The sequence below is a fragment of the Mercenaria mercenaria genome, chromosome 13 (genome assembly GCF_021730395.1).
Source record: "Mercenaria mercenaria strain notata chromosome 13, MADL_Memer_1, whole genome shotgun sequence".
In the NCBI taxonomy this organism is placed as follows: Eukaryota; Metazoa; Mollusca; class Bivalvia; order Venerida; family Veneridae; genus Mercenaria; species Mercenaria mercenaria.
Genome location: NC_069373.1, coordinates 58,174,346 through 58,201,969, shown reverse-complemented (window position 1 = coordinate 58,201,969; position 27,624 = coordinate 58,174,346). Strand labels below are relative to the sequence as shown.

Below are 27,624 nucleotides of genomic sequence, written 5' to 3'. Positions count from 1 at the left end.
GTCCTTGAGTGTGCTCACTACTAAAAACATTCCAACATTACCTAAATATGGTAAAAATGCCCGTTTTCCCAAAGTCTGCGATTTCAGCAATATTCAGTGACACGTTGTGAACAAAATAATAAATTTATTATAAAAACTAAATTCCTTGCAGTAAGAAACATTCTGGTAGTAAACAATATATAGTTTTTTTTTCAAACTATAGCCAATTTAAAATTTTTAAAATTGCATAGGCCATATAAGGCTGAAGTGAACTGTGTCCTTTGTAAGTCCATCTATTCAAAGTTTATTTAAGCTTACTTAGTTGTACATCCGGGTATCCATTGATATTATACGTGCCTGTTGTTCCATACATTCGCAGCACTTCAAGGGACAAAATGTGCTCGAATAGTTCCGTCGGTGTAGACTTGTTTGTAAGAGGAAATTGGTCATTTTAAGAGATATCTAAGAACTTTAAATTCGTAAGTCCTTTAAAGGCACCAGATGAGACGTTTTTCAGTGAAGTGTTGTATAAATCTAAATATTTAGTCCTTCAAATTTTCAAAACTCCCATTGCCTTTATTCTGAAGGAAACTAAATGACAGATTAAGTGTTCTAGTAGTTATGTTTAGAGCCTTTGGTGTGTAGGTTAGGCTTCTGCTTGAACAATCGACAACAGCTTTGTTTGCTGCACATCACCTCATGCTATTACAATTTACACCAATTCTAATTAGTTATAAAATATATAAATTTTTTTTTTTGCTGCACATCACCTCATGCTATTATAATATACACACATTCTTATTAGTTATAAGATTTATTAAAAGTTGTTTGCTGCACATCACCTCATGCTATTTATACATCTATACATATATGCTATCACACTTCATATACTTATTATTATCTCTTTAATATATCAACAAATTGCAGCACACTACAAAGTGATATTACAGTTTTTACAATTTATACATATTCTGAATAATTCTGTAATATATCAACATATTGCTGTACATCTTCTAACGCTCTTTCAGTTTGCACACATTCTGATTTCCTATAGCAGATATTTGCAGTTCAAAATATAACACCTAATACTTAAATTTTGATTCTTTCCAGACAACCACACATTAACTAGTGCTTTTATATTTTGTACACAATCTGATTCTTTGTAGAATACAATTTATAGTTCACTGCGCATCTTTTTGTTCTCTTATTGTTTTTGCACAATCCCTCCAGAATGCCTCTTGCTCTTCCTCATCAGTTCCGTTTGGATAGTCAATAAAGTGTTGGCAGTAAATTTCTCGGACCATCTCGACATCCCTGCCTCTCAATGTGTCCAGGTTGATACCAATCACTGCAGGCCCATTACGGTGTACCATGTCACACTGCCACATATGTAAGGCAATTTTCATACAGTCATCACTCGACCATTCATCTGAGAAAACGAACAAAACTACGCTACTTTCATTTATTGCCTTTCCAATAACATTTACCAAATTGTTGCCAAAGTTGATGTGGTAAACAGAGATAAATGCAGTTAATCCATTCTGTTTAAAAGCAGGCCGAAGTTTATCAATGACAAACTCTTTTTGATCATCTGAGGACGCAACAAACACATCGTACTTGAATCTCGGTTCATCGATAAGCTCATAATCTCCTCTTCTAACAGTCCTCTTGTCAAAAACAACATAGTACCAATATCGTAGCTTCCATCGGTATCTGTGAACAATGATACCTAAAATAACATTTACAATGAATGCTACTGCAATAGATAGTCCAATAATTAGAGCGGTATATGACCGACATTTATGCTCCAAGTTGTCCACTATCGCTCCGAGTCTATTCCGGGAATCCAAGGTCATATGTGTATGATTTTCATCATCCTGTACGCAGTAAGATACATTCACAGCCAAAGTAGAGTTGGACCCAAAATAGTTGTATAACCATTTCACAAACCTAATATTGGTGCACGAACACTCGATAGAGTTAGATCTGAGGTTAACAAACAAAATTTTCCTAGATGCGCTGTTTACGTTATCGCTGCTGCGTTGCGAAATTTTCTCTAAATCCGCACACGTTTTTTCTGAAAGTGTCCTGATCCTGTTCCGTTTTAAATCTAATTTTCTAAGTTTGGTCATGTGACGTATATCAACATTAAAATCTTCAAGGATATTTCCTCTTGCAGACAGTACAATTAGTTCCTTCTGTGACTTCAGAAACAACTTAGGAATTGTTTCAATAAGGTTGAAAGAAATATCTAACGTCTCGAGAGCTGTAAGATTGGACATGATGCTTCCTTCGATATCTTTTGCAATTGTAGAACCCAAAAAATTATAACTGATATTCAATCGTTTCAGGGTTGGCAACGTTTGGAAAAACCTAAAGGATACATTATTACAAAAGTTGTTTGAGAGGTCTAAAGTTACTAGTTTTGTTAGTCCATGCACTGGACCTTCCCAGCAATAGAGTAGAGAATTACTGGCGTTGATGATCTCTAACGTATTTGAGTAGTTGATAAATAACTCAAATATAGGATTGCGTGTTTACTGTGACTTAAATCTAAGTATTTCATGTTTGGTGGAATGTTTCCTAAAACAGTTCCAGGTGGAATATATCTGTCCTTATTAACTGTGGACATACTTTCCCTGTGTTTTGTGTTTTGTACTGAAAAAGATTTTGGTGAGTAATATCCAAGAGAAGTTGTTGAGCATAACCATGGAAAATACCACCATGGCTACCACCGTGGTCTTCACTTTGTTCGCTGCTATACGTATATTCATCATGCGATACGAGTCGTTCATTGCGATTTCCATCCGTTAGTATATTGTCAGTACTACTTGTGAAAAGCATTGCGTCTTTCGGTTCTTGGGTATATTCTTTTTTGAGCCAAACTGATATCTCATCCGTGAAAAATTGATAAGAAATATCTAAGTGCGTTAAATTTGTCATATGGAATATATAGAATATGTAGATATTTAGATCAAAAAAATTACTTGTTGCTCTCAAAATCTGAAGAGTTTTAGGTAAAGTAGAGAACACGTGTGTGTCTATGTGTCGAATTTTATTGTGATTGAGCTGAAGTTCTCGTATCGATTTATTTTCAATACATTTAACCATTTGTTTAGTAATTCCAGCACCACACGTTTCTGTTGCTGTAACGCTATTCAAAATTAGACTTGTAGTCGTATTGGAGAGACTACAAAATGAATTAAACATATCTTCTAGTCCCACCTTTTTGTTTTCAGACAAATCAAGATACTCCAAGTTTTTCAAATTTTGAAAAACATTTTTATCAATATGTGTCACGTAACATTTTCTTATATATAGATGGGTGATAGAAGCGACATTATCAAACATTCCCTCTACTAGGTCAGTCATACAAAACTCTTTGCTCCTCCACGATGGTTCAACAAAATCCCCCGCGAGGCGTAAGACCTTTAGACTGGTCATGTTCCTGAATGCCGGGCCAAATGTCAAATTTGTAAGTCCATCTATCCAAAGTTCTTCTAAAGATGGAAGCTTACTTAGTTGTACATCCGGGTATCCATTCTTGATATTGTACGTTCCTGTTGTACCATACATTCGGAGCACTTCAAGGGACGGAATGTGCTCAAATAGTTCCATTGGTGTAGACTCATTGGTAAGAGGAAATTGGTCATTTTGAGAGATATTTAAGAACTTTAAATTCGTAAGTCCTTTGAAGGCATCGGATGAGACATTTTTCAATGACGTGTTGTATAAATCTAAACTTATTAACTCCTCCAAGTATTCAAAATTCCCATTGTCTATATGCTGAAGGTAATTAGATGACAGGTTAAGTTCCCTAGTAGTTACATTTAGATCCTTTGGTATGTAGGTTAGGCTTCTGTCTGAACAATCGACAACATCTTTAACTAAACAGTTGCAGATGTCACAAGTTCCATATTGTTGTCTTCTGCCATCGCAATATACCGGGACAATTGCAAGAACAACGCATGCAAGTCTAAACAACGCATACTGAAAAAACAACACAAGACATCGTGTATACTATTAAGTGATTTTATGAATCGTAAATGTTTATTTTGATGAAATTATTTTCTTTTTTTTTTTTTTTTTATTTCATATTGAATTCCAAGTACCGAAAACGTGTTTCTTACGTCAGATAATTTTTAAAAACATTAATTCGGTGTTTCTAAATATTTGTAACTACAAAATTATCTGAACGTTCATGATTTCGTTGAAAATCACAAAAAAAACTACCAACGAACCACTTTTGTCCATTATTTAATTAATTTTCGTTGGGTCATTATGCGCTTTTAACAGGGCTGAAGAAATGGCAATGTGTAAACCTGGACTTGCTGAATTAAAACTTCCGCATTTTTAATAAAAGGGCGCATGAAGGAAGATCATGAGTCTGACCCTATTGCTTCCTTTCGCCGAGACCGAAATCAGACTACTTAAATAACTGTATTGTGTTACCCATGTAATTGTTATTTAACCATTGTGATTGTAAATGTATCTATTTGACAAAGAAGTGAATACTTTGATTTTTTACTAAACCTTAATGTACAATGGAAACAAAAAACGCGACAACAGCAACACAAAAAAGTAACAAAAAATGACAAGAACAACAACTATCAACAACTAATTCGCTTTTATCATTTAGCCCCATTACCCTGCTAAATTTCAGTAATTAACTTGTCCATCTTCCAATTTGAACAGTACCGTTAAAAGTTTAATGGGGTGCATTTCAAAAAGATACTGACTGAATGGCGAACAGCGCGGATCATGATCAAACTGCATGGATGTGCACACTGATCTTGATCTGCACTGGTCGAAAAGGCAGAATCATTCGTGTTCAGCATGATAGAGGTTAACAATCATTCTAACGCGACCAGCAAATAACCTGCATACATGTAGAGCAAAATCTATCTCGAGTTATTCTGCAATAAACCACTCGCGTGCAATGACGTCAACCAATCCAGATGCGTAGCACGGTCGTAAAAAGTAGTTACCATTTTTTTCTAACACTGTTGATACTAGTATGTCGTGTTAGAATCGAAATAATAAGTTTCCAAGTGTGATTTATCGTAGAATAACCAGAGTTTTTCGTTCTTATGCGAAACAATATATCACTCAGGCCTACGGCCTTCGTGATATATTCTTCCGAATAAGAAATCAAAACTCGGGTTATTCTACGATAAACCACATTTGGGAACTTATTATTTCTAAAGTAGACGCTCACTTCCATTCATAACGTTATCATGTTTAAAATTACAGAGAGCACTATCTTAATGTTATCTATTAAGTTTGGAAAATATGAGCCACGAATTCAAAAGCCAGATTTTCGTATTTAGACACATAATATATACTTGTCTAAAAACTCTTGAATTACACCTTCATACATATCATATATAGAGTGAATACCTACTTGATTTTCTATGTAAAGGACAATAACTCTATCATGAACTGATCAATATCATTATATTTGTCAGTCAATATATTCAAAATGTTTTCAAAATAGTTAAATTACCATTTTGTGCCCAATTTAATCCAAAACCGATTGTGTGTGGCATATAAAACAACACTGCTGTAGTTTTCACTTCCTATCACATAAAGTCCTGCTGTAAACCTTTTAAAAATTCAAGGGGGATATTTAATGATGTTTGGCATAAACTTATTTTCCTTTAATAAAATGGCCGCTAATGCCGTTGATTTATGAATAACAAGGAAGAAAAAGTTAACAAAAAAATACATGTCAGGAAGTATTTTGTTCGCCGTGATACCAAGAAGACTTAAAACAGAATTATACCCCATTACAGTGCTGATCTTATCTTTTCAAATCTTAACAAAGAAAAAAAAAAACAAAAAGCAAAAAAAAAAAAAAAAAAAAAAAACCAACAACATCCGCACACAAAAACTAGTTGTTCTCTCTTATACACTAACTTTGCTCTATATAAAATGATCTATTCTTTGGGTTTGGTTCAGACAAAGTCAGAATATATCCTTTATTCTATTTACGTATATGAGAAATATAACAAATTGTAATAACACATTCAGCTGTAGTACACTGTTCACTGTGAAGAAATGTAGTGATTTAGAACATCAGTTCTTACTTATGGTCAGATATATCAACTGTTCCTCAAAGTAAATAGAACACTCGAACACACTTCGATCACACTATACAGTAAAATTAATTATTTCAGACATCACTTGTATTTAATAACCATTACCCTGCTAAATTCTTAAATTGGACTAGTCAGTCATTCAATTTGGGCAGTACCACTTATTATTCAAAGGAGTGTTCACTGAAACTTTACTGACTGAATAGCGAACAGAGCAGACCATGATCAGCATGCACGGACCTGCAGTCTGATCTTGGTCGACACTGAATCACTTTCAGCAGGTTAAAGGTTAAATACTAGTGTCGTTTAACCATGTTTAAAAATGCAACATTTATACAAAAATAAATAGTAAATGTCTGTAGAAGAAACTTTTTATAGGTTTCTGTCGTTCGAATTTACACATCATTTGTTTGAGTCTATAAAGAGGTTAAAAGGCTGTATTGGTCAACTTTCGTTGCCGCAATTCATTCTATGAAGGACATTGAAAGCGTATATGCTTTTTATTTTCAACAGAAAATTTACAAAAATGGCATACAAGGTATTCATTTGGGAGAACGGCAACCGATCAGTTGCTGGTCTAACAATTTTCATACTATACCTAAATTAAGCGAAAAAGGCGTTATGTTTACATGCGTAAACCAGCAGTTACAAAGTCATCTTTCAGTATTAATGGATCGCGATAATTTTATTTTAACGGTACTTGGTAAAGTCCAAAAACAGGTAAAGCAGGTGCATTATCCTATAATTGGTGTTCATTTGTATATTATAGTCTTCTTAACTCTAAATACGATGCGTTAATCCAGAACAGATTTGTAGTCGAGTGGATAGTGTGTTGGACCTCTATTATTTTTATGTTTGTATGGTGTAGGTTCGAGCACTTTTTTTTAAATGGTTTTACTTATTCTATTTTTGTAGGTCTTTTTATATCGTCTTTTGTATTTAGTATTTCTTTCATTCTTGCAGGAGTTTTCTTTATTCATGTTAATAGATTTAATGACTATTCTAATATGACATCCTCGATCAATAAGTACTAAGTATAACTGCACGAGAAAATCATAATATAAATAGTTTTACCTGTATTCTTCTCCAGGTAAAAACATGTTAGAAAATTAAAAAAAAGTAGCTCGTCCTGTATTCGAACCAGCACCGTAAGCTTACAAATCATACGTGTTAACCACTAGACCACGCCGCTACTTACATCGGTTTTGCGATATAAGATATTTGTCATGTAATGTGTCCACCTGATTCCCTATTTCATTGTTATGGGTTGATCCGGTATGAGTAAATAAAGGCCACAGTTATCGCGTTTTGTTAATTTTTTTTAATAACTTACTAATCCGGCGCGATATTGAACTCGGGGGTGAAAATTTCTTTTCAGCTATACCGGCTATTACAATTTCATTTATCAAGCTCAATAGGGAGAGCGCAGATCTCCAGGCGAGGAGTATTTTCTCCGTGATGATTTGATAAAAGACACTGAGTCAGAAATTATTCGACTACCACCTCTGATTTGATTCATGTTGGAAAGTTGGCAGTTACTCTTGCGGAGAAGTCGTTTGTACTTGTACAGAATCCAGGAACACTGGTTAGTTTAACTGCCCGCCGTTACATAACTGAAATACTGTTGAAAAACGGACTTAAACAACAACAAAAAAGAATAAAAATGTTTAATATTTGAGTACACTGCAACATTCTTTTAAATGCGTTAGAGTCACTTCCCTGAAACCGAAACCTCTTTATATGATTAAACGCCTATTTTATACAAGTACACATTCAATAGCTTGTAAACATAAACATGCCATTACGACACATCTTGATAATAATTAAGTACTATTAAGATATTCATATTACGCAAAAAGAGAAAATAAATCCAAATTTAAGTAAATCCAAGTAAGACAGAGCTAAGGACAAGATGCTTTGGGAAACATTATATTGTAGCCTATACGCTGCATTAACAATCACCCGACAGCTGCGTGGCCTTAAGTAGGAGTCAAACCAACCTCACGGCATATCAAAGACACTTTACTGGCTTTGGAGTACATCAAGAAGTATATCATGGTATACAGTGTAAAAGACTGAACTAGGATCAATTGCGATGAGAGCCGACACCTCTTGCCTCTCCATTCCACAGAGCAAGCAATTCGTCATGAAGGCAATGCCGACTGACATTTATAAACGAAATCGCCTAAAGCGGATCGAGTTTTTGGAAGACACATGAAGAGGACAGCTTTTTCAACTAACTTATAAAGAAATAGTAAGTTGCTCGCTAGTCTATAATTTGCAAATTCATGTTCAAGTAGAAAAAATGGAACTGTACCACAAGTCGCTCAATACGACAAAAATAAAAATGTTGCAAGTTTGTATTGTTTACTTACATACGATTTATACAGTGCTAATTTCATGACCAACACATTCTGTATTAAATACTTACACCAGGTTTTTGCAGCTCTCTATCAAAGTATTCATATCATCAATCCAGATTTAAGTAAATTCAAGTAAGATATAGCCAAAGACAAACTTTCTTCAGAAGAGGTCTAACAATAGCCTGTTTCCATTTTGATGGATATATACCTTGTTTTAAAGACAGATGTATCAATGTTTTGATAACTTGGACTCCATATTGTTAAATTTCTGCTTCTTTGATTTATTATATAGTCTATTAAATGTTATTTCGCTTCAGAGGTCCAGTACAGCTGGGGCGCGGGGCTGATACATACTTTATTACATCTGATGAAGACTCAATTAAACAGAGTCAGATTTTATACTGCTTTGTTGCTATGTTTCTGTTGGACATTCTTACAGACTTTGGCATATCTTACAAATAACGAAAACAAATATGAAATAAATGAATACGATTTAATCCCACCTATTGACAACATGGTGAGAGATTACGATGTACATCATATAGGCCTATACATGTTATGTAGACATAAAGCTGTCAAATGGGAGAATACATTTGAATGAATGTGTAATACAACAATACTACGATAAAATCGACATGAAAATAGAAGATACATGAAGGAGCATGATAAAAATAAACACAAACGGAACAAATGAACATAACCATATATTTTTCACTTCTCAAAATTCAGTATTCTTTCTCCAGCACTCTAACTCTAGACATACATTCAAACACTCTCCAGAAAACGTTCACTGCACACTGCCTTAAATTTAACATAGATTCTGATTCTTTACCAAAATAATCAAAGTTAACTGAATATTACCTTGCTCTCTTATTGACTGCTCTAAATCATACATCAAAAGTTCATTGGACATAACCTATCACTATTAAACTTTGCATATATTCTGATACGAACAACTGACTGCAATACATTATGATTCGCTATAAACCATTAAAGGAGTGCTGCACATCACTTAGCGCTATTGCAATTTACACAGATTCTAATTAACATTAGACTGGTCATGTTCCTGAAAGCCGGGCCAAATGTCAAAGGAGAAGGTTCACATTTGCACCAGAATGGCCAAAAAATAGAAAGTATCTAAATTGAGTAAAGAACATGCTTTCTTTCATCAAGTAGTATTGTTTTATCAAACTGCACACAATTTTTTACAATATATTCACTATAGAATTAAATATAGGACATAACTGAAAATAATTTTAACATTTTGAGCTTGGGAAACCTTCAGTGTTTAATCGAATTTTTAAGCATATCTGAAATTTTCGTTATGAGCACAACTGTCAACCACACTCAAATATGATCATAAATTCTGTGAAATAAGCTGGACCAATGGTCAAACTATTTTTGTGGTCCTTGAGTGTGCTCACTACTAAAAACATTCCAACATTACCTAAATATGGTAAAAATGCCCGTTTTCCCAAAAGTCTGCGATTTCAGCAATATTCAGTGACACGTTGTGAACAAAATAATAAATTTATTTATAAAAACTAAATTCCTTGCAGTAGAGAAACATTCTGGTAGTAAACAATATATAGTTTTTTTTTCAAACTATAGCCAATTTTAAAATTTTTAAAATTGCATAGGCCATATAAGGCTGAAGTGAACTGTGTCCTTTGTAAGTCCATCTATTCAAAGTTTATTTAAGCTTACTTAGTTGTACATCCGGGTATCCATTGATATTATACGTGCCTGTTGTTCCATACATTCGCAGCACTTCAAGGGACAAAATGTGCTCGAATAGTTCCGTCGGTGTAGACTTGTTTGTAAGAGGAAATTGGTCATTTTAAGAGATATCTAAGAACTTTAAATTCGTAAGTCCTTTAAAGGCACCGGATGAGACGTTTTTCAGTGAAGTGTTGTATAAATCTAAATATTTAGTCCTTCAAATTTTCAAAACTCCCATTGCCTTTATTCTGAAGGAAACTAAATGACAGATTAAGTGTTCTAGTAGTTATGTTTAGAGCCTTTGGTATGTAGATTAGGCTTCTGCTTGAACAATCGACAACAGCTTTGTTTGCTGCACATCACCTCATGCTATTACAATTTACACAAATTCTAATAAGTTATAAAAATAATTAAAAGTTGTTTGCTGCACATCACCTCATGCTATTACAATTTACACAAGTTCTAATTAGTTATAAAATATATAAAATACTTTTTTTGCTGCACATCACCTCATGCTATTATAATATACACACATTCTTATTAGTTATAAGATTTATTAAAAGTTGTTTGCTGCACATCACCTCATGCTATTTATACATCTATACATATATGCTATCACACTTCATATACTTTCTTATTAGTTCTTTAATATATCAACAAATTGCTGCACAATACAAAGTGATATTACAGTTTTTACAATTTATACATATTCTGAATAATTCTGTAATATATCAACATATTGCTGTACATCTTCTAACGCTCTTTCAGTTTGCACACATTCTGATTTCCTATAGCAGATATTTGCAGTTCAAAATATAACACCTAATACTTAAATTTTGATTCTCTCCAGACAACCACATATTAACTAGTGCTTTTATATTTTGTACACAATCTGATTCTTTGTAGAATACAATTTATAGTTCACTGCGCATCTTTTTGTTCTCTTATTGTTTTTGCACAATCCCTCCAGAATGCCTCTTGCTCTTCCTCATCAGTTCCGTTTGGATAGTCAATAAAGTGTTGGCAGTAAATTTCTCGGACCATCTCGACATCCCTGCCTCTCAATGTGTCCAGGTTGATACCAATCACTGCAGGCCCATTACGGTGTACCATGTCACACTGCCACATATGTAAGGCAATTTTCATACAGTCATCACTCGACCATTCATCTGAGAAAACGAACAAAACTACGCTACTTTCATTTATTGCCTTTCCGATAACATTTACCAAATTGTTGCCAAAGTTGATGTGGTAAACAGAGATAAATGCAGTTAATCCATTCTGTTTAAAAGCAGGCCGAAGTTTATCAATGACAAACTCTTTTTGATCATCTGAGGACGCAACAAACACATCGTACTTGAATCTCGGTTCATCGATAAGCTCATAATCTCCTCTTCTAACAGTCCTCTTGTCAAAAACAACATAGTACCAATATCGTAGCTTCCATCGGTATCTGTGAACAATGATACCTAAAATAACATTTACAATGAATGCTACTGCAATAGATAGTCCAATAATTAGAGCGGTATATGACCGACATTTATGCTCCAAGTTGTCCACTATCGCTCCGAGTCTATTCCGGGAATCCAAGGTCATATGTGTATGATTTTCATCATCCTGTACGCAGTAAGATACATTCACAGCCAAAGTAGAGTTGGACCCAAAATAGTTGTATAACCATTTCACAAACCTAATATTGGTGCACGAACACTCGATAGAGTTAGATCTGAGGTTAACAAACAAAATTTTCCTAGATGCGCTGTTTACGTTATCGCTGCTGCGTTGCGAAATTTTCTCTAAATCCGCACACGTTTTTTCTGAAAGTGTCCTGATCCTGTTCCGTTTTAAATCTAATTTTCTAAGTTTGGTCATGTGACGTATATCAACATTAAAATCTTCAAGGATATTTCCTCTTGCAGACAGTACAATTAGTTCCTTCTGTGACTTCAGAAACAACTTAGGAATTGTTTCAATAAGGTTAAAAGAAATATCTAACGTCTCGAGAGCAGTAAGATTGGACATGATGCTTCCTTCGATATCTTTTGCAATTGTAGAACCCAAAAAATTATAACTGATATTCAATCGTTTCAGGGTTGGCAACGTTTGGAAAAACCTAAAGGATACATTATTACAAAAGTTGTTTGACAGGTCTAAAGTTACTAGTTTTGTTAGGCCATGCACCGGACCTTCCCAGCAATAAAGTAGAGAATTACTGGCGTTGATGATCTTTAACGTATTTGTGTAGTTGATAAATAACTCAAATATAGGATGTGCGTGTTTACTGTGACTTAAATCTAAGTATTTCATGTTTGGTGGAATGTTTCCTAAAACAGTTCCAGGTGGAATATATCTGTCCTTATTAAACTGTGGACATACTTTCCCTGTGCTTTGTGTTTTGTACTGAAAAAGATTTTGGTGAGTAATATCCAAGAGAAGTTGTTGAGCATAACCATGGAAAATACCACCATGGCTACCACCGTGGTCTTCACTTTGTTCGCTGCTATACGTATATTCATCATGCGATACGAGTCGTTCATTGCGATTTCCATCCGTTAGTATATTGTCAGTACTACTTGTGAAAAGCATTGCGTCTTTCGGTTCTTGGGTATATTCTTTTTTGCGCCAAATTGATATCTCATCCGTGAAAAATTGATAAGAAATATCTAAGTGCGTTAAATTTGTCAAACGGAATACATTAAATATGTAGGTATTTAGATAAAATTCATTTCTTGTTGCACTCACAATTTGAAGAGTTTTAGGAAGTGTAGAAAACACGTCTGATTCTATGTGTCGAATGATATTGTGATTCAGCTGAAGTTCTCGTATCGATTTATTTTCAATACATTTAGCCATTTTTGTAGTAATTTCAGTACCACACGTTTTTGTAGATCCTGCTACGACGCTATTCAAAATTAAACTTGTAGTCGTATTGGAGAGACTATAAAATGAATTAAACATATTTTCTAGTCCCACAATTTTGTTTTCAGACAAATCAAGATACTCCAAGTTTTCCAAATTTTGAAAAACATTTTTATCAATGTGTGTCACGTAACATTTTCTTATATATAGATGGGTGATAGAAGCGACATTATCAAACATTCCCTCTACTAGGTCAGTCATGCAAAACTCTTTGCTCCTCCACGATGGTTCAACAAAATCCCCCGCGAGGCGTAAGACCTTTAGACTGGTCATGTTCCTGAATGCCGGGCCAAATGTCAAATTTGTAAGTCCATCTATCCAAAGTTCTTCTAAAGATGGAAGCTTACTTAGTTGTACATCCGGGTATCCATTCTTGATATTGTACGTTCCTGTTGTTCCATACATTCGGAGCACTTCAAGGGACGGAATGTGCTCAAATAGTTCCATTGGTGTAGATTCATTGGTAAGAGGAAATTGGTCATTTTGAGAGATATTTAAGAACTTTAAATTCGTAAGTCCTTTTAAGGCATCGGGTGAGACATTTTTCAATGACGTGTTGTATAAATCTAAACTTATTAACTCCTCCAAGTATTCAAAACTCCCATTGTCTATATGCTGAAGGTAATTAGATGACAGGTTAAGTTCTCTAGTAGTTACATTTAGATCCTTTGGTATGTAGGTTAGGCTTCTGTCTGAACAATCGACAACATCTTTAACTAAACAGTTGCAGATGTCACAAGTTCCATGTTGTTGTCTTCTGCCATCGCAATATACCAGGACAATTGCAAGGACAACGCATGCAAGTCTAAACAACGCATACTGAAAAAAAAAAAACAACACAAGACATTGTGTATACAATCAAGGGATTTTATGAATCGTAAATGTTCATTTTGATGAAATTATTTTCGTTTTTTTTTATTTCATATTGAATTCCAAGTACCGAAAACGTGTTTCTTACGTCAGATAATTTTTAAAAACATTAATTCGGTGTTTCTAAATCTAACTAACTACAGAATTATCTGAACGTTCATGATTTCGTTGAGAATCTCATAAAAGCCCCTACCAACGAACCATTTTCGTCCATTATTTAATTTTCGTTGGGTCATTACGTGCTTTTAACAGGGCTGAAAAAATGGCTATGGCAATGTGTGAACCTGGACTTGCTGAATTAAAACTTCCGCATTTTAATAAGAGGCGCATGAAGGAAGTTAGTCCGACCCTATTGCTTCCTTTCGCCGAGACCGAAGTCAAACTACTTTAGTTACTAGTATTGTGTTACGCATGTAATTGTTATTTAAATCTATTTGACAAAGAAGTGAACACTTTGATTTTTTTCTGAACCTTAATGTACAGTGGAAACAAAACACGAGAACAGCATCAGAAAAAAAGTAACAAAAATGACAAGAACAATAACCGTCAAAAAACTAATTCGCTTTTATCATTTAGCCTCATTACCCTGCTAATTTCAATAATGAACTTGTCCATCTTCCAGTTTACACAGTACCATTAACTGTTTAATTGGACGCATATCAAAAAGATACTGACTGAATGGCGAACAGCGCATATCATGAATAAACTGCACGCATGTGCAGACTGATCTTGATCTGCACTGGTCGAAAAGGTAGAAAAAATCGTGTTCAGTATGATAAACGTTAACAATCAGTAGACGCTCATTTTCAGTCATAACGTTATCATGTTTAATATTACAGAGAATGTACTATCTTAATGTTATCTATTAAATTTGGAAAATATGAGCCTCGAATTCAAAAGTCAGATTTTCGTTTTTAGACACATAATATTTACTTGTCTAAAAAGTCTTGAATTACACCTTCATACATACTAGTATCATATATAGAGTGAATACCTACTACGTTTTGGTACTTGAATTTCTATGTAAAGGACAGCAACTCTATCATGAACTGATCAATATCATTATATTTGTCAGTCAATATATTCAAAATGTCAAAAATATTTTAAAAATGTTTTCAGAATAGTTACCATTTTGTGCCCAATTTAATCCAAAACCGGTTGTGTGTGGCATGTGAAACAACACTGCTGTAGTTTTCACTTCCTATCACATAAGGTCCTGCTATAAACCTTTTAAAAATTCAAGGGGGATATTTTATGATATTTGGCATAAACTTATTTTCCTTTAATAAAATGGACGCTGATGCCGTTGATTTATGAATAACAAGGAAGAAAATGTTAACAAAAAATACATGTCAGCAATTATTTTGTTCACCGTGATACCAGGAAGATTTAAAATAGAATTATACCCCATTACAGTGCTGATCTTATCTTTTCAAATGTTAACATAAAAAAAAAGAAAAAGAAAAAGAAAGAAATAAAAAAAAAAACAAACAAACACACATATACACACAAAAAACTAGTTGTTCTCTCTTATAAACTAACTTTGCTCTATATAAAATGATCTGTTCTTTGGGTTTGGTTCAGACAAAGTCAGAATATACTTTTTTATTCTTTATTTACGTATATGAGAAATATAACAAATTGTAATAACACATTCAGCTGTCCACTGTGCAGAAATGTAGTGATTTACAACATCAGTTCTTACATATGGTCAGATATATCAACTGCTCCTCAAAGTAAATAGAACACTCGAACACACTTCGATCACACTATACAGTAAAATTAGTTATTTCAGACATCACTTGTATTTATTAACCATTACCGTGCTAAATTCTTAAATTGGACTAGTCAGTCATTCAATTTGGGTAGTGCCACTTATTATTCAAAGGAGTGTTCACTGAAACTTTACTGACTGAATAGCGAACAGAGTAGACCATGATCAGCCTGCATGGACGTGCAGACTGATCTTGGTGTACACTGAATCACATTCCACCAGCAGGCTAAAGATTGAACACTAGTGTCTATTAACAGTGTTTAAAAATGCAACATTTATACAAAATGTTTATAAATGTTTGAAGAAGAAACTTGTTATAGGTTTCTGCCGTTCGAATTTACACATCATTTGTTTGAGTATATAAAGAGGTTAAAAGTCTATGAAGGACATTGAAAGCGTATATGCTTTTTGTTTGCAACAGAGAATTTACAAAAATGGCTTACACTGTATTCATTTGGGAGAACGGCAACAAACCAGTTACTGGTCTAATTATTTTCATACCATACCTAAATTAAGCGAAAAAGGCGTTATGTTTACATGCGTAAACCAGCAGTTATAAAGTCTTCTTTCAGTAAGTAACTTACTAATCCGGCGCAATAGTCCACTCGGGTTCAGTATAGCAGCTATTACAATTTAATTTATCAAGCTCAATAGGGAGAGCGCAGATCTCCGGGCGAGGAGTATGTTCTCCGTGACGATTTGATAAAAGACATTGAGTCAGAAATTATTCGACCACCACCTCTGATTTAATTCATGTGGGAAAGTTGGCAGTTACTTGCAGAGAAGACGCTTACAAGTACTTGTACAGAATCCAGGAATACTGGCTAGGTTAACTGCCCGCCGTTACATAACTGAAATACTGTTGAAAAAACGGCGTTAAACCTGAAACAAACAAAAACAACAAAAAAGGGGGGAAAAAGAAAAGAAACAACAACAACAAAAATTAATTTCAATAGCATTTAGATGACATATTTACATCAACTTAAAATGGCCAAATATTTAATATCTGAGTACACTGCAACATTTTTTTAAATACGTTAGAGTTACTTCCCTGAAACCGAAACCTTTTTTACTTTATATGATTAAACGCCTATTTTATACAAGTACACATTCAGTAGGTTGTAAACATAAACATGTCATTACGACACATCTTAATAATAATAAAGTACAATTAAGATATTCGTATTACGTAAAAAGAGAACATAAATCCAAATTTAAGTAAATGCAAGTAAGACAGAGTTAAGGACAAGCTGCCTTGGGGAACATTATATTGTAGCGTACGCTGCATAAACAATCACCCGATAGCTGCGTGGCCTTAAGTAGGAGTCAAACCAACCTCACGGCATATCAAAGACATTTTACTGGCTTTGGAGTACATCAAAAATTATATCATGGTCTACAGTGTAAAAGGCTGAACTAGGATCAATTGCGATGAGAGCCGATACCTCTTGCCTCTCCATTCACAGAGCAAGCAATTCGTCATCAAAGCAGCCCACTGACGTAAACGAAATCGCCTGAAAGAGGATCGATTTTTTGGAAGGCACATGAACAGGACAGCTTTTTCAATTAACTTATAAAGAAATAGTAAGTTACTCGCTAGTCTATAATTGCAAATTCATGTTCAAGTAGAAAAAGAGGAAACTCCTCAAGTCGCTCAATACGACAAAAATGAAAATGTTGCAAGTTTGTATTGTACATTTACAAATGATTTATACCGTGCTCTTTTCATGACCAACACATTCTGTATTATATACTTACACCAAATTCATACAGCTCTCTATAACAATATTCATATTACGTAAAAAAAAAGAACACAACTCCAAATTTAAGTTAATCCAAGTAAGATATAGCCAAGGAAAAACTTTCTTTAAAAAGGGTTTAACAATAGCCTATTTCCATTTTGATGGATATATACCTTGTTTTACAGGCAGATGTATCACTTTGGTGATAACTTGGTGTCCATATCGTTAAATTTCTGCTTCTTGATTTATTATAGTCTATTCAATGTTATTTTGTTTCAGAGGTCCACCACAGCTGGTGCTAGTGGCGCGGGGGTGATGTTACTTTAAAATGTCTCAGTTAAATCGAATCAGCTCTTATACTGCTTTGTTGCTATATTTCTATTGGACCGTCCTACAGACTTGGGCATATCTTACAGATAACGAAAAGAAATATGAAATAAATGAATACGATTTAATCCAACCTGTTGACAACATGATAAGAGAATACGATGTACATCCTTTATACATATTATGTATACACAAAGCTGTCAAATGGGAGAATACATTTCGATACATTCAGAGTCATATTTCCAAAATTATAATTATATACATACATGTGTACGGAAAATGCGTAGGAAACTTTATTAATAGCTGAACAAAATATAAGCCGCACCATGAGAAAACGTACATTGTGCGTTTGTGACCAGCATGGATCCAGACCAGACTGTGCATCCTTCAGAGCCTATTGCAATTAGAGAAACCGAAAGTGAACAGCATGGATCCTGACCAGACTGCGCGGATGCGCAGGCTTGTCTGGATCCATGCTGGTCGCAAATGCATTATGTTGGTTTCCTCATGGCGTGGCTCATATATACATTGTCTGCGCTGAAACTATTAAATATACAGAGATGGATGGATTTACAATCCATATGAATTATACTAATCTCATAGCGCAGCTTTTCCGAGGTCAAAATGCTCGATTGGTCACTGTTAAGTACAGATCCCTAGACAGTCTCCCCTCCCCCAATAACGCATATAAAACAGATCATTCGTATTTAAATTACAAAATTTCAATCGTTGTCAGACAGGTTTGGACTGTATTTTAGATGAAAAGGCAATGACGTCATGACATATCATTTGCGAATACGTATCTGTATCTGTAGACAATATGATAACTGCAAAGTAGAAGATGAAATTGTGAAGTATTGAAAATAAAAAAAAGTGCAATAAACGGCTTAGTTGTGCCTTCTGGTCGTAACGGCCAACAACAGAACACTCATTTATGCGAAAGTGACCCTCAGAATTATGGTGTTATTATGACACCAGTACAGCCAGAAGGCAGACCAAAGCCAATTATGAACCTATTGATATTTGCAGCCTTTGATGAAACTGCTACATGTACAACAATGGTTGTATTTCATTTCCTACGAATCATATGATAACAAAAGTGTCATAACGGCACATCAGTGACATCACACTTTTTACCGGACGTTGTGACACGGTATTAGAGTGATAGTTTTACAACAAAAGCTATACATTTTATATATTCAAAACATCGAAAGATTGTAACAACTGAACAATACATTTTATATATTCAAAAAAATCAAAAAATTGTAACAACTGAACAATACATTTTATATATTCAAAATATCGAAAGATTGTAATTATTGAACAATACATTTTATATATTCAAAAAATCGAAAGAATGTAACAATTGAACAATTCAAACGATGTACACATAAGAAATGGGTCACGGTTATAGTAATTTGGCTGTGTTCAGTTAAATTGTTTTCCGCAAACAATAAATGCGGAAGTAAACAAAGAAATTAACGCAACGACACACATTAAAATGATGTCACATACCCGATATAAAATTCAGACAATATGGGAAGATATTGACGTTTTCGGTTCCATTGCTACATACGGGGGAGTAAAAACGAGTATGTAAATAATTAAGAATATATAAAATGTGAATATTTAATCAAATTAAATCATATATATATATATATATATAAATAAATGTCTATATAAGATGGTTGTGCCACTTATTCAGAAAATATTTTAGATCTATATCCATATAAGTACACATTTGCAGTTGAAAGTTGTGTAAAATTATATGCAGTGAAAAAAAAAATCATGACATACATAGCCACTTTAATCCATTGTACTCTTTGAACTTAATACTGCATATTCAATAAAAAAAATTACACCACACATTTCACTTTCCTTGAATAAAAACAGCAGTTCAAATATTAATAATTCAACAACTGTACACCGTCAGAAATATATGTGTTACATAATTGCCATCATCGCTCTGGCTGAGGCACAAGACCCTTTCCTTGGAAAAGGAACACAGGTTTCCAATGGCGCACTAGCATCTCGATCCAGTTCGGACGTTTGTGAACAATGATCCAATTGTTTGAAATTTCTGAAATTATCATTCAAAGCTTAAAATTCTAATTAGAAAATCAGATGATTTTTTTTTTCATCAGTAACAGATGTCTTCCCCAAAATAACGTACAAAAACAGCATTGTGTTACAGTTCTGTCTTTGTTGCTTCAAAATGGATTTAAACATCCGAACATTCCTGGTTAGAGTTATTTTTTCCAAGCTTTTGCAATAAGTCTGTACATTCTCGCCAGAATGCATTCTCTGTATGTCGATTCGCTCCTTTGGGATAGTCAAGGACAGTTTTACAGTGAATATCATGCATCATTTCTGCATCTTTACCGCACATTTCATTCAGCCTAATGCCAAACACAGAATTTGGACAACGTCGTTGCATCATATCACACTGCCACATATGAACAGCGACTTTCATGCTATCATCCTTCGACCAGTCATCAGAGAAAATGAAAAGGACAACCCTGCTGGCATTTATGGCTTTTCCGACCGTCGAAATGAGATTATAATTGCCTTGGATATGATAGACTTGAACGAAGGCGATCAAATTTCTTAACTTTAAGACCGGTCTTAACTTGTCCATAACAAAGTCATTTTCGTGTTTGCCTTGTTCGTCTACGTCCTCAGCTGCAGAAGCTACAAAAACGTCATATTTATACATATCGTCAAGTTCTTCATAATTTGTTCTACGAAGTTTAACTTTGCATCTGTAGTTATCCAAGACAACATAATACCAATACTGAAGTTGCCAGCGGTTTTTGTGAATAATTATCCCCAATATTATATTGACAACGATAGCCATAAAGATAGACAGGCCGACTATAAGGCCAACATATGACTGACACTGTTTTTCCAAATAAGCAACCGTGTCCTCGAGATGTTTACGCGAGTAAAGTTTGACTCTTGTCTGATTTTCATGAAATAAACATTCCGAGATTTGAACCACCAAGGAGGAATCTGAGCTAGAGTGTTTAAACACCCATTTCAAGAATTCAACGTTAGAACAATAACAGTGTATAGGGTTGACGCTCAGATCAACCAGTAAACTCTGGTTTGTATTTCTGTCAATCTGAGACGATATTTTCTCTAACTCACCACGTGTCACATCTGAAAGTGTGTTGATATAATTCAAACGTAACTGCACGTTTCTTAGTCTTGTCATGTGTCCTAGAGTAACGTCGAACTCTTCTATAACGTTGCCAACAGCCGATAAGGATACGAGATTACGTTGGGACATAAAAAACCGTCTTGGAATCTTATATATTCGATTATATGATATGTTTACTACATCAAGTGATGAAAGAGGCTGCAGTATTTCTCCGTCATAATCCTCACCAAATATTTGACCAAGAAAGTTTTTGTGAATATACAAACTTTTCAAACTTGATGCGTACTTGAAAAATGTTTTGGAGATATTGTAACAGTAATTTTCTGACAAATCTAAATACTCAAGCTTGTGTAGTCCGCGTACAGGCCCTTCCAAACAATACAACAACGATTGGCTAGCATTCAATATTTTCAATGAATTGTTCTCACTGAAAATAAATTGGAATACTGGGTTAGCATGTTTACTGATACTAATATCCAGGTATTCCAGTTTGGGAGGAATGTAACCAACAATTGTCCCAGGAGGGATGTAAAATTCCTTACTATGTTGTGGACATGTTGATGTCATGTAATGTAATATATCACGGCGACTTAAATTTCTATTCATTTCATAAGAACCTTTTTCTGGTGTCTTTGTTGGGCTGATGCTCTTTCTTTGATTGTAGCTGTCAGTCTCAATCCCAATGTATTTATCAGTATTATTATAGTGACGACTTTCTGTATCAGTATATTTATCGAAATCAGTTTCTAATCTATGTGAGCGTTCAATTTGTGGCCCATAAGTCTTATTTATAATCTGACTTTTATTCAAATTACGTTCAATATTTTCAGTAAAGTGATTTTCGTTCAAATTCGTGTTGTGTGTCTCCGACTGATGCCAAACCTCCAATTCACTCGTGAAGAACTGGTGTGATATATCCAGATATCTCAAATTCTCCAAATATCTTACACTGAAAATGTAATATCCAGTGAAAAACCTGTTTTGTTTTGCGCTAACAATTTGAAGTGTTTTCGGAAGCTTCCTAAAAACATCCGGTTCTATCAATTCTATACGATTATTGTCCAGATGAAGCTCTCGGAGCGGAATATATTGTAGTGATTCTATCATATCTGTCGTTAAAGTGACTGTATATTTGTGCGGCTTGGACGATTCAATTTCGTTTAAAACTAGAGTATTAGTTTTGTTTTGTAGGCTACCGAGGGCAGCTGATACTCTCCTCAGAGTGAGATTCGTGTTTTTCGATAAATCTAAATACTCTAGGTTTTGAAGTTTTTGAAACACATTTACGTCAGCTGTTTCTAGGTTACATTTTTGGATGAAAAGATGGGTGATAGAAGGCAGGTTGTCAAACATTCCTTTAACTAGGTTTGTCATGCAAAACTCCTTGCTTCTCCATGAAGGTTTAATGTGATCTCCTGCAAGGCGTAATACTTTTAGGCTGGTCATATTCCTGAATGCTAGACCGAATGCTATATTTGTGAGCCCGTCTATCCAAAGTTCTCTCAAGGATTTAAGTTTACTGAGCTGGACATCCGGGTACCCGTGCATGATATTATACGTGCCGGTTGTTCCATACATTTTCAGCAGCTCTAGAGAAGGCATATTTTTAAATAATTCAAGAGGGGTTGTTGCGTTTGTCAGTTGCAGCTGATCATTTTTAGAGATATTTAACACCTTCAGCTTCGAGAGACCAGAAAATGTTGAGTTGGAGAGGCCTTTTCTCTTCAAAGAGTTGTTGTATAAATCCAGAACAAGCAGATTCCGTAACTTCTTAAATGGATCCCTGTCTAAAGTGTTGATAAGGTTCGATGACATATCAAGAACGGTAGTGTCTGCACTGATGTTTGATGGAATCTGTAAAAGGCCGCGAAAAGAGCAGTCAACTACGGTCTTCAATGAGCAGTTGCAAACATCACAAGCGCTTTCCTGCGGTTTCACCTCAGAAAAAGCAAAGGATGTGGACAGCATAACGAACAGTGGTATAAACATGATGAACTGAAATTGAAAAATTTTCGTATGTAGTTATTTTTGTGACTTTCTCGTGTATCTTTCTTAAATTTACACGCTCAAAAAACTAAACTGAATAATAAGTGGTTTGTTTTCAAACTCGTTCAGCATATGGAATGGCCAAGTCGATAATGTTTGAGTAACCATATCAGTGATCTTGGTTTAATTGTGTCTGTAGAATGATAAAATGTATGATTTCAATATTTGTTTTTGCATTTGGCTTTTATATGTCTACATCATATACAATATATATATATATAATATCATCACATACGTAAGCTAATCCCAGTTCCTTGAAAATCACAAACGGTACGACTGCAGTAATTACATAAAGTACATATAGGTTAAACAAGAAATATCTTTAAAAACAATAGTCTGCGAATTGTAATAAGACAAGAAGTTTATGATGTTTTCATATGATTAGTGTTATTCTATCATCTATCTAACATTTTTCAAATATTAAAACTAAACACCATAACACTTTAACAATTTAAATGGTTCTCTTTTAATTTTTCACAGAAGTGACCGGCTTATCAATGTGATACGCAGACCGCATTCAGCTTTTTCTGTAAATTGATATAGGTTGGTATTTTAACAGGCTTTATTATATTTATCAAACTTACTTATATTGATATTCTTTTAAATATACTAAGCGAAACTATCTTTAAAACATTAAGGACACACGCTTCGTCTGTCATTTAACTCAGTGTTGCACAATCGGTAGAGTGACTCTCGTCCAATCAGGCATATTTCATTTTGATAAATTATCTATAATGCGTTATCAAGTAGTCTGATTTGCAAACTTCAGTCACGTGGCATGGGTCAGTCTAAGTCACGAATTCATCTTAGACGGCGTTCGTCGAAAAACTGCCTATCAGATAACAAAAAATCATCAACTATGGCAGACCTTTTCGCGTAGTATTACAACGGCTGACTTCCTCAAAAGCGAGAGAAGTGATTTTGTTATCTGTAACAAGTTACTTGTTTCGAAAAACGAGTTAATGCGCACCTGAACTTTCAATTAATCATTTAAATGGTAGAAATCGTACATCGTAATTGAAAACACATACATGTATAGTATATAAAAGTAAAGTAATACTTACCAAAAATCTTTCCTACTCTCGTTTTGACAAATATTAAAACTATGGCTCTATACAGCTTCAAGTGTGTTTCATTCCTCTTCTTTTCATGTTTTATTCTCCGGGATATCATGTTACCAGTTATCTCATTGTTCATTTTATCAGGCGACAATCGCAAACCAAAAATGTAGTTAACTTGCAAAAATATGTGAGCGAAACTGTTCCTTATTTAAATTAAATAAGAGAATTGGTAATGTTATTAACTGAAATATATGGGTCACAGTGGTGTAAGCGCGTCCGACTCCCAATTTCGAGGTCGCAGATACAAACCCCGGTGGGAGCGGTATTTGACCACAGTCTCCATAATTTCTTACAGAAGCAAGATAACTTGTCGGAAGTACAGGTACTTCTTTAAACTTATTTTTTAAATTGAAAAAAAATAATAGGGATAGAACCTTGAACATAAAGGACAGACAGTTGGAATGAAAAATATTTTAACGAACATTTCGAGGGCTGAGCGCGAACTATTGTATCTTGTTCTTTATTTATATACAGTTACAATAGTTTCGCGCTCAGCCAACGATTTATGTTAATGCAGGGCTCTTTCAACCAATTATATAAAAGGCAAGCCCTTAAAGTTCCACAAGGCTTTTTTTTTTGTTAAAAAAAAGAAGAAACAGCTATCCAAATAGATGGATGCATACTTACATGGTTAGAAAAGCGCTTCCTTTAATACTGCGCATGAACTTTTACAGTTAGAGTATTCAAAAGAATAGATTCAATACAATTTTCTACTCTGTTCATCAATATTCAAATCTTTCACAAGTATTACAATTGCTAGAAATATGCTATAAAAAGAAATTAATATACTTTATGTTCATGACGGACAATGTGGAAGCCACATTTAAAAAAAAGCATTATGATCATAGTAGCTCCATTATTCCGTCCATCACAATTTTCACTTGATAAATAATTTTAAACTACAGAAGGGATGGCATTGCAAAGAAATATAGGGGACAGAAACTACAACTTTATTTTTAATTATTTTGAGCATGGCGGATAACTCTTTTGTAGCTACGTAGGAATATAAAGAACTGTGTCATTATTACACATGACAATGGAATGAAGCAAGGATTACAAGAACCGTACTTCTGTTTAATCTTTTTCCTGTTTTTTGAAGTTACTTTTTCTTTTTTGCAATACCTTTGCAGGAGTTGACAGTGCTGGGAATCACGTGACCTAGAATGTTAATGAGCATTGAAAAATGAAACATTTTGTACTGATTCTTTGATAAAGCTTATCTTTCACGCTTTTTTTTAAAACTGTTTTTTTTTTGGTTCGCATAATAACTATTATACAATCCGCTAGTCTCATCGATTCTTACAGTTTCCTCCATACCTTTTTGATAATTGTGAAGCATCTGGCTACCCTTACAGCACCATGAATTATGTACATATGTACAATATTGCAATATATGAATATAGGCTTATCAAGAAAACCTGTTAATAAACTAATAATGTTCCATAATAATCAGGAATTAAAATAGTAAAATAGTTTGTTAGATATATGAACTTATGCACAGAAAGTTATGGACTTAATCTTAATCTGACATTAATCCGAACAAATATTAAACGACTTCTACGTAACTTCGTATTATTTTAACAGTATTTATTTTAAAGAAATATTTATTGAAATTAAATGTTATTGTATTTTAATTACAATATGGTTTATTTGATGCTAAACATTACCATCTTAAGTATTGGGCATGTATATTTGAATAGAAAAACACAATGACGCATTCCTTAAGTTATTGCCGAATAAGAACTGAAGATGAGCATTAGTTGGGCTATAACGGATAAACGTTATGAACGTCAACCGTGGAAACGTGAAAACTTTGATGGATATTTTACTGAAATTCGGCGGGCGGCAAGAAAATCGCTGCCACGGAATCCAAGCAAAGATCTACGTGGTTTACTCGGGCTACCCATAACGCCTGGTAGTCTGAAAACCGGTGCTGGCAATTCTGAGAAAAGTATTGCAGAGAGTGTATTAAATGCTCCAGTGTCGTTAAAACCTGTGCTCAATCAAACAGCTGAGAGACAGCCGGATATAGTACCATCAAAACGGGTATGTTAAGTTTTCAATTTTTCAACGACCTACCTCTTCCGACGAAATCTTTTGAAAATCCTCATGATAATTCAATTACAATTCAGCCTTTAACATGTCCTAATTCATCTAACGTTCAGGTTTAACTCAGTTTTAAACAACACCGTTGAATAAAATACACTTTAAAGAAAGAAAGAAAGAAAGAAAGAAAGGCCATAAATCATGTACATATGCCAAGCACTAGGCTTTTAGATAGCAAACAAGGTAAAGGGCTCCCAAAAGTGTCACTTTGTAACTGTAACAACAGGGTGGCCTACCCACGTGACATCACGGAGAAACCGATTTGCTTATAATGTTCTTAGTACTTGACTGATTTTGAAAACATAAAAAGTGTAGAAACAAACAAGAGCTGTCTCCATAGGATGACACATGCCCCCGATGGCACTTTGAATGAATAGTTATGGCCGATGTTAGAGTTTAGGACCTTTGACCTACGGAGCTGGGTCTTGCGCACGACACGTCGTCTTACTGTGTCACACATTCATGCATAGTTATTTTAAAATCCATGCATGAATGATAAAGATATGGACCGGACACGCCCAACAATGCAATATCATGAAAAATGACCTTTAACATCTAAGTGTGACCTTGACCTTTGAGCTACGGACCTGGGTCGTGCGCGCGACACGTCGTCTTACTGTGGTACACATTCATGCCAATTTATTTGAAAATCCATCCATCGATGACAAAGATATGGACCGGACACGCCCATCAATGCACTATCCTTTAACGTCTAAGTGTGACCTTGACCTTTGAGCTACGGACCTGGGTCTTGCGCGCGACACGTCGTCTTACTGTGGTACACATTCATGCCAAGTTATTTGAAAATCCATCCATCGATGACAAAGATATAGACCGGACACGCCCATCAATGCACTATCCTTTAATGTCTAAGTGTGACCTTGACCTTTGAGCTACGGACCTTGGTCTTGCGCGCGACACGTCGTCTTACTGTGGTACACATTCATGCCAAGTTATTTGAAAATCCATCCATCGATGACAAAGATATGGACCGGACACTCCCATCAATGCACTATCCTTTAATGTCTAAGTGTGACCTTGATCTTTGAGCTACGGACCTGGGTCTTGCGCGCGACACGTCGTCTTACTGTGGTACACATTCAAGCCAAGTTATTTGAAAATCCATCAATCGATGACAAAGATATGGACCGGACACGAAAATTGCGGACAGACCGACAGACTGACAGACCGACAGACAGACAGACAGACGGTTCAAAAACTATATGCCTCCCTTCGGGGGCATAAAAAAGGCACAATTTGTCAGACGTTCTCAATACTTTTCGCAAACACTTCACCTAAACTTGTTTTTTTTTTCATGGACCAAAGTAGGCCACCTTAACACTGGGATCTGGGCGAAGTATTTGAGAACGTGTAGCAAACGTTTTGTTCCGAAG

General features: G+C 34.7%; 3 protein-coding genes across 3 annotated transcripts; all 3 read right to left on the bottom strand.

The window, feature by feature from the left end:
* Nucleotides 1–1,160: 1,160 nt before the first annotated feature.
* Nucleotides 1,161–2,261, bottom strand: LOC128547765 (toll-like receptor 4). Its single transcript, XM_053520924.1, has one exon. It carries the CDS (start codon nucleotides 2,259–2,261, stop codon nucleotides 1,161–1,163), a length of 1,101 nt encoding a protein of 366 aa, XP_053376899.1.
* A 301-nt stretch (nucleotides 2,262–2,562) lies between these two features.
* LOC123529375 (toll-like receptor 4) lies at nucleotides 2,563–5,844 on the bottom strand. The gene is made up of 2 exons (XM_045309685.2): nucleotides 5,486–5,844; nucleotides 2,563–3,969 (listed from the first exon to the last, which is right to left on the bottom strand). Exons 1-2 carry the CDS (start codon nucleotides 5,486–5,488, stop codon nucleotides 2,563–2,565), a joined length of 1,410 nt encoding a protein of 469 aa, XP_045165620.2. The 5' UTR covers nucleotides 5,489–5,844.
* A 3,070-nt stretch (nucleotides 5,845–8,914) lies between these two features.
* LOC123529457 (uncharacterized) lies at nucleotides 8,915–24,217 on the bottom strand. The gene is made up of 3 exons (XM_053520923.1): nucleotides 24,068–24,217; nucleotides 20,019–22,952; nucleotides 8,915–13,900 (listed from the first exon to the last, which is right to left on the bottom strand). The coding sequence occupies exons 2-3, from the start codon at nucleotides 22,944–22,946 to the stop codon at nucleotides 11,084–11,086; spliced, it is 5,745 nt and encodes a 1,914-aa protein (XP_053376898.1). The 5' UTR covers nucleotides 22,947–22,952; nucleotides 24,068–24,217; the 3' UTR covers nucleotides 8,915–11,083.
* Between the last annotated feature and the right edge of the window lie 3,407 nt (nucleotides 24,218–27,624).

Bases quoted from the DNA above. Each gene is read 5' to 3' on its own strand.
- LOC128547765 (XM_053520924.1), bottom strand. From the start codon at position 2,261: ATGTCCAATCTTACAGCTCTCGAGACGTTAGATATTTCTTTCAACCTT.
- LOC123529457 (XM_053520923.1), bottom strand. From the start codon at position 22,946: ATGTTTATACCACTGTTCGTTATGCTGTCCACATCCTTTGCTTTTTCT. The intron at 13,901-20,018 runs TAAATCCATTTT...TTTTTTTTTCAG, and splicing joins ACCAGGAATGTTCGGATGTT to TATGCGTTGTTTAGACTTGC.